Raw genomic sequence first — 7,500 nt, 5'->3', positions numbered from 1 at the left:
TGGTGGCATAGACCTAAATGGGACCTTTCTCATATATTTTTTTTAAAAGACTGCTGATTTTATTGCTCCTAAAATCACTATTTTCAAAAGATTAGTTGGACTTGCAAAGTTTCCTTCTGTTTGGAGCAAGGGAAATGTTGCTGCACTACGTAAGGAGCTAAATCCATCATCATGTCCCTCTGAATATAGACCGATTTCTGTTACCTCTCTTTTATCGATGGGTTTTGAGAATCTTCGCTCTGAGCTTCTTTGCAGGTTTCTTGAAAATAATAAAAGCCTTGTTAACTGTGTTGCACTCTTGTCAATATCTATTGTCTTGCAGAGTGCTATTGATAAGAGTGTAGAGGCATGAATGGTCAGTCTAGATTTAAGTGAATCCTTTGACTGTGTGAACCATATCACTTTCTTCTTCATGCCTTAGGCCTGTGGTTACAGAATCCTTAAAAAGAAATCATGTATTCACGAGTGGCGTAGGATCTGGGGCATAAAGCTTAAACCTTCTTAAACGCAAAGTATGATATCCGATCCATGACACTTTTACCTGTATATCCTGATTTACATTTAAATGGCACAGTTTTACATCTTAGTGACACTTTTTAGAATCTTGGTGTAACTTCTAATAATACATTGACTTTCGAAAAGAATATACATAACATTGCTCTCTCTGTTTCTGAAAATTTTGGTATCTTGAAAAAATGCTTCAGGATGTTAGGCATCCTGTTCTTTAGCGTGGTCTTCTGGTGCTGACTCATATCAAACTCTTGGATAAAGTTATGTCATTAGTCAAGTTTATTATGCCAACTCTTAATGTTGAATTGTGGCATAAACGTAAAGTGAGCTCATTCTGTTTTTGCATACAATGTATTACGACAACCACCCTCTGCTCTCTTCTTTACCTGACCTAGATATTTTTGCTCACAATATTAGGTAGGCTTAATATTATCCAGTTTGCTAGGAATTTTATCTTGGCTACAAATAAAATGTGGAATAGTTTTCTAGTGAAGTTATGGAATCTTCCGATCTCCAAATATTCAAGCAAGTAGCAAATTCATTCCCGCTCCGTGTTGATGCCTTCTAACTTTCAGGAGTATCAGTTTGACTTTTTATTCCTTCATATTTATTGATTTATCACCTAAAAAGGTGATAAATCAAGGCCTATAACTTGTCTCTCTCTCTGCAGTTTGATTTCCCTTTGAAGCACCCCTGGCTTTATAGTCTGTTGACTGTTCATAAGGATTTTCAGCTGAAGACTTAAAGAAAAAATAAGAAAGGGAGAGAAGTGTGTATACAAAACCTTTGCCAGATCACATCCGGTTGAAAATGAAAACACGTGGTGAAGAACACAGCGATTAATTCTATATTTTATCCTATAACAAGTGATGTGATCACACTCCTTTATAAAGCCACCAGGCCACTTCCTGCCATGAGCTAAATACATACATATATCACATATTGTGATGAACATTTTAATTTAGTCTCTTAGCGTTGCTCATTAGCAATTTCATGAAGTAAGCTGATTTCAGTATTGTCAAAGTCCCATACAAAGACTAAATCAAAAAGAAAGATTTTTTGATCCATCATCATCAATCTAGCATACAACTTCAAACTGAGAGGTATTACTAGATCACATTTTATTTATATGATTACAAGACCTGTTCTGAAATCCTCAAATTCATCAGCCAGACTGCATGTTATTAAGGGTAAAAATAGCCGGTGCCTGGATTCTTGACCAAGCTGACTACCAGTTATAATAATTATTTCTCACTTTATACCATGATGCATGAGCACAACTCTATTAGCAATGGGTTATTCCTGTTTTCTGGGTTACAAACTTATAGTTATCATTGGTAAACTAATTCATTTTGGACTTTGCATCCAATACCCCGGCAATAATGACCGAAATTCATTGTCTCCCAAATTAATTTTTTTAAATTAATTTTTTGGGGTTTGAAGTTTGAGTACTATTACAGATTAATTTTCTTACCAAGCTTTAAGACCTTGACTCAGTCAAGTTCTTAGAAATGTACCTCAGGTTATGAAAGTACAAGGCCTTCAATGCTGACACTATATTATTTTTTCTAAATCCATAGGTCCTATAAATTTACATCCATTTCTCGGCACGTCAGGATTTTTCTGCATCCAAACCATAAGTATATACTCATTCACAAATATAGTCACGCCCTAAGATGTTCTCCAGCTACCGAAGTTACCCTGGTATTAGCTTGCTAACAATATAACAATTTTCTAGTTACTCTGCTTGTAATTTTAAATGCTTCGGTTTCAGTGTGTCTAAAATTATACAGGTTTGAAACTTTATTAATTGGTTCAGTTGAGCAGTCTGTTCTATGTTAAAATCACACAATTGACTCGACTTCATTGAGCAAAACTATTTTGGAGTTTGCTGCTCCATTTTTTATCTCTAACCATCAAAGTTGATCTCTCTCGTCATTTCTCAATTTTGAAGAAGTCCTAATACCTAGCCTTCTTTTTTTAATAAGTTGTAAATTATGTTTTTATTCTATATCTTGTGAATTAACTACTGCAGAGTCTGGAATATTTTCAGTCTATCACTTGTGAGTTATTCAGAGTGAATGCATTATATGTTATAATCAGTACCAACAAGATTAAGAAAAATGCTAGCAGGGGAATTAAGAAATATAAGTCAAAATTACCACAAAATATGCTTACCTGTCCATGAAATCTAGCGTCACTTGATCCATTTCATCCAAATAATGGGTGACATTTTTTGCTTTCATCATAGGTGTTTGAAATCGACTTCTTAATTTTTTCCACTGCTCATTATTTCTGGAATGATTAAGTTTCTGTATTTTAAATGTGATAGCATTGGATTATATATAACTGTAATCACCACAAATCCCTTTTAACGTCTCAATTTCTCAACACTTTTTGAATACGCTTGTCGCTACAAAGCCTAAGATAAATGTAAAGAACCAAATGAAGAAATTCTGCCGTCCATACCAGGATTCGAACTCGTATCCAGTGTATAAGAGTGAGGTCACATTAACCACCTGAACACCAAAACTGATACTCAGATGACGGTTCGAATCTTGCAACTTACGTAATTTGTTTCATATTTGGTTATTCAATGGATCTCAGACTTTGTGGTATCCAAAATGTAAGGAAATTGAGAACTTAAGTTAAAGAGAGCATAGTGGTTATCATTATTACAGACCTATCTAGTAAAAAGAGACCAGTATAATCTATGAGATTATATATACTTTATATACGTACATGCGGCCGCACACACACTAACATGTATATATATATATATATATATATATATATATATATATATATATATATATATATATATATATATACATATATACACACACACACACACACACAAATATATATATATATATATATATATATAATATATTTGTGTGTGTGTGTTTATGTATATACAACCAGGCAGTGAATCCTAATAGTGACAAATTGATATATCATTTAAACACTAGAGTTCCTCCCCCAGTGTGTTAGATAAAAGTGATTAACTGTAAAATAGTGCAAGAAGTCCTTATTTTATGTTGTGTCTAATCTGGGACTAATTTCCAGATGCAGAGTCATGTGTGCTACGTCTCCTCGCAAGCGCTTCCTTAACGCAAGATACCTATTATCAATTTTGGAAACCAGCATTGAATTAGATTTGATTTAGGGCCAGTTGACTTGCCTTATCCCAGGCCAGTCCATGTTCTTTTGTAAATAAACGTAATGTAAATTAATTAGCTGGTTCTCAATGGCGACCTTTCTAGAGTGAAACTAAACAAATCCCCTTTATAGTTATCTAAGGTAAGTTAGAAGCACTATATTTTCCATTATTTCCTCTTAAATTTCCTTCACTTACGATTGGGACCACAAGGCCGTGCCCAATACGTATATAATATATATATATATATAATATATATATATATATATATATATATATATTACTGCTACGTATTTCATTGCATATCACTCTCACTCTCTCTCTCTCTCTCTCTCTTCTCTCTCTCTCTCTCTCGCTCTCTCTCTATCTCTCTCTATATATATATATTATATATATATATATATATATATATAATATATATATATATATATATAATATATATATATATATATAAGTAAAAAAATTCCCCTTCGGTTAAGCATATATGAAAATATATTAATTCCGAGGTAGAGCGAATTAGATATTAAAGGACATTGTAGCTCGATGTATGTATATGCATCAACCAGCCCCCGTCCTTTTATACATAGGGAGAAAAACAGAAGCAGCAGCGACGGCGGCCACATAAACAAAGCAAAAAAAAAAAAAAAAAAAAAAAAAAAAAAAAAAAAAAAAAAAAAAAAAAAAAAAACCTAGAAATTCTGTGGCTGTAAAGCCTGCGGTAACGGGAGCCATCGACTGCCGTGTGATGTGAAGCCTGTCACATCAAAGCAGATCGGGCGGACGGAATTCCGCGAATGTGCCGACCGAGCTCTCAAATTCCCGAATGCCATGACGCAAATCGAGGCGTCACTATTCGCCACGGGATTTGGAGAGGTAACACTTGATTCTCGAACGGCTGAGTAGAGAATGCAACTGGATATATAGCATGATAATGGACAAAGTTTTACTATTTTTTCTTAATCTAGAGACGATTATCCAAACATTTAGTTTTCCCGTTTTCTTTGTTTTTTCTTGTTCGGTCATAACTTCGTTTTAATGGATTTGGATGTAAACTAGAATGACGTAAAAATCTTTGCCAATTTCTACTTAATCATATGGTTATTTTGCATGTAATCTTATGTAACTAATTTTGTAAGCACAAAAAAAAAAAATAAATAAATAAATAAACTGTAGTACCCACTCAGACGGTCGACCACAGAGGTCACGCATTGCGGATAATATACGTAATTATTTGGACAGGTTGTTTAAACTCCCCAGAACCATTCACTAACCTGGTAAGTTTATCCGATTACAGGAAAGGTTAACTGACTGAGGTAAGACCAAATTAAGTTACAAAAGGTTATGTTAGGTAAGGTGAGGTAAGGAATGGATGGCTGTTACTTTGATTAAGTTATAGATCAAGATACGAAGCGAAGATAAGGTTATGTTAACCAAAGGTAAGAGTAAATTGTACAGATTCTTCATTACCTAACTTATCCAGTATTTTTCAAGTTCCTCCCTCAACTAGCCCCCATCCCAAGCGCGCACGTGCGCACACACACCCACCTACCAGGGGCGCAGTAGCTTCTTACAGGCACCTGGACTGCAGATGTTGTTACCCTTTCAGCAAAATGATAAAACATTTATCTCTACTTTTATTTGAGCAGTTATCATTTTTACCTGAATCCTCGACCATTTATCCTTTCTTGCCCAGTTCTATATATAGCCTGGAATACGTGGAATCCAGCGCTGGAAAAAAAGAAAAGACAGAAAAGGAAAAAAAAATCACGTTTCTGGTAGACGAACACAAGAGCTGTCAGTTCCAGAAGTTGATTCAACGAAAAATGTTATATTTCCTTTGCTCTGACACGTTTTCGGATTCCCGCGAAATGCAGCTCGAAATAGGAACCTGGAATTACGAAACCTACTTCAGGAATGAGTCACGATGTTTCGTCTTCATCATGAATTGAATATTTCGACTTATATCTTTATCACTAATTAAACATTTCGACATGTCTTCATCACGAACTGAATATTTCCACTTGTGATGTCTTTATCACGAATTGAATATTCCAACTTGTGATGTCTTTATCACGAATTGAATATTCCAACTTGTGATGTCGTTTCACGAATTTGTGATGTCTTTATCACGAATTGAATATTTCAACTTATGTCTTTATCACGAAAAAAAATTTCCAACTTGTGATGTCTTTATCACGAACTGAACATTTCAACTTATGTTTCAATGCGGAAGTGTCATTCTGGGAATTAAATAAGCCCGCCCCAATGATTGTTACCCTAAATGCCTGAATTCTGAGGGTCGACCGTCTGATTACAGAATTTTATTTTTTTTTAAACTTACAATGTTAGTTACATAAAATTCAAAGCAAAATTCAATTTGCAAAAGATCTTGACGTTACAAGCAGAATAAATATATGATTCACTAATAATAATAATAATAATAATAATAATAATAATAATAATAAGGAAATGAAGGAATAAACGACAACGACGTAAATGGAACCTCTGGCAACAGAGGAGCTTCGTCCGGCAACCAGGTATTCAACCCAATTGAAGGGGAAGACGGTCAGGTACTTGGAGGTCGTCATCCAGCAACTGATCACCACAACGACAATAATCAACAGCCTGAGATTGGAGCTACAGAGGCAAAAAGGAAGAAATGGACAAGAGAAGAAAATAAGGAAATATGGAGATGCTACATCATAAGCAACCCGACGGAGAGAGGATATAGAAGAAGATTGGTCAACATCTGGAATGAGAGGAATAACACCCCCCAAACAGAGCAGAGGCTGGCAGACCAAGTAAGGAACATAAAGAAAAAGAACTGGCTCTCCCCAACAGAAAGAGAAGAACTGGAAAGGGAAATGTCACACGACAACGAGTTACACGAAGACGAACTGAGAGACGATGCCACAGAAGACGACAGGGAGGATGAGGTATCAAACAACGACACACGAAGAAACACCGACGAAGTAACAGAGAGGACGGAATGGGTAGAAAAGATTAGACAATGGATGGAGCCAGATACAGAGAGAATAAAGATCCCCTCCATGAAAGCCTACAACACCAAGAAATTAAGGGAGAAAACAAGTGAGGTCAATGAAATAATGGGCATAATACACACCACCAGTATCACAGAAACAAATAACTTGACATATGCAGGAGCAAGACTAGTAGCAGAACTGATGGGGATTCGAACACCAAACACCACCAGCACAACCAACCCAACAGAAACCAAAACAGCAAACCTCCTTGGAAAAGGCGCCTGGAAAAGCAAATCATGGTGATGAGATCTGACTTGAGTAAACTGAAAGAGATGGCAGAAAAAAGGCTAAGAGGCAAGAAAACAAGGGAGGAACTCAACGAGAAATACAAAGTACAAGAGAGGGGACTAAACAACACAATAGAAGATGTAAAAACAGAGGCTTAAGGCCAAAGCACATAAGATCCAACGGTACATGAACAGGAATAAGGGATACCAACAGAACAAACTATTCGCAACCAACCAGAAAAGACTATACAGCCAACTAAGAGGGGAAGACAACCACCCAGAAATTCCTGAAGCCGAACCAAGTAAGAGACTCTGGGAAAACATATGGAGCAATCCGGTATCACACAACAAACATGCAACATGGCTCCAGGAAGTCAAGGAAGAAGAAACAGGGAGAATAAAACAAAGATTCACAGAGATCACGACAGACACAGTCAGACACCAACTAAGAAAATGCCAAACTGGAAAGCCCCAGGTCCCGATGAAGTCCATGGATACTGGCTCAAAAACTTCAAGGCCCTACACCCACGAATAGCAGAACAACTCCAGCATTGTATCT

The 7,500-nt window shown here is 36.0% G+C and overlaps 1 protein-coding gene across 5 annotated transcripts in view; it reads right to left on the bottom strand.

Annotated features, from left to right (window-relative positions):
* Positions 1-7,500, bottom strand: part of LOC135206155 (probable cytochrome P450 49a1) — a 112,859-nt gene that overhangs the window by 39,176 nt on the left and 66,183 nt on the right. For all 5 annotated transcript variants that reach the window (XM_064237448.1, XM_064237456.1, XM_064237438.1 and 2 more), the window contains one exon: positions 2,689-2,805. In XM_064237448.1, coding sequence (XP_064093518.1) covers positions 2,689-2,805 — 117 coding nt within the window. The remainder of the gene's footprint in view (positions 1-2,688; positions 2,806-7,500) is intronic.

The sequence above is a fragment of the Macrobrachium nipponense genome, chromosome 11, assembly GCF_015104395.2.
Source record: "Macrobrachium nipponense isolate FS-2020 chromosome 11, ASM1510439v2, whole genome shotgun sequence".
Taxonomy (NCBI): domain Eukaryota; kingdom Metazoa; phylum Arthropoda; class Malacostraca; order Decapoda; family Palaemonidae; genus Macrobrachium; species Macrobrachium nipponense.
Note: the sequence above shows the minus strand (reverse complement) of the source record. Positions and strands in the feature narration are given on the sequence as shown.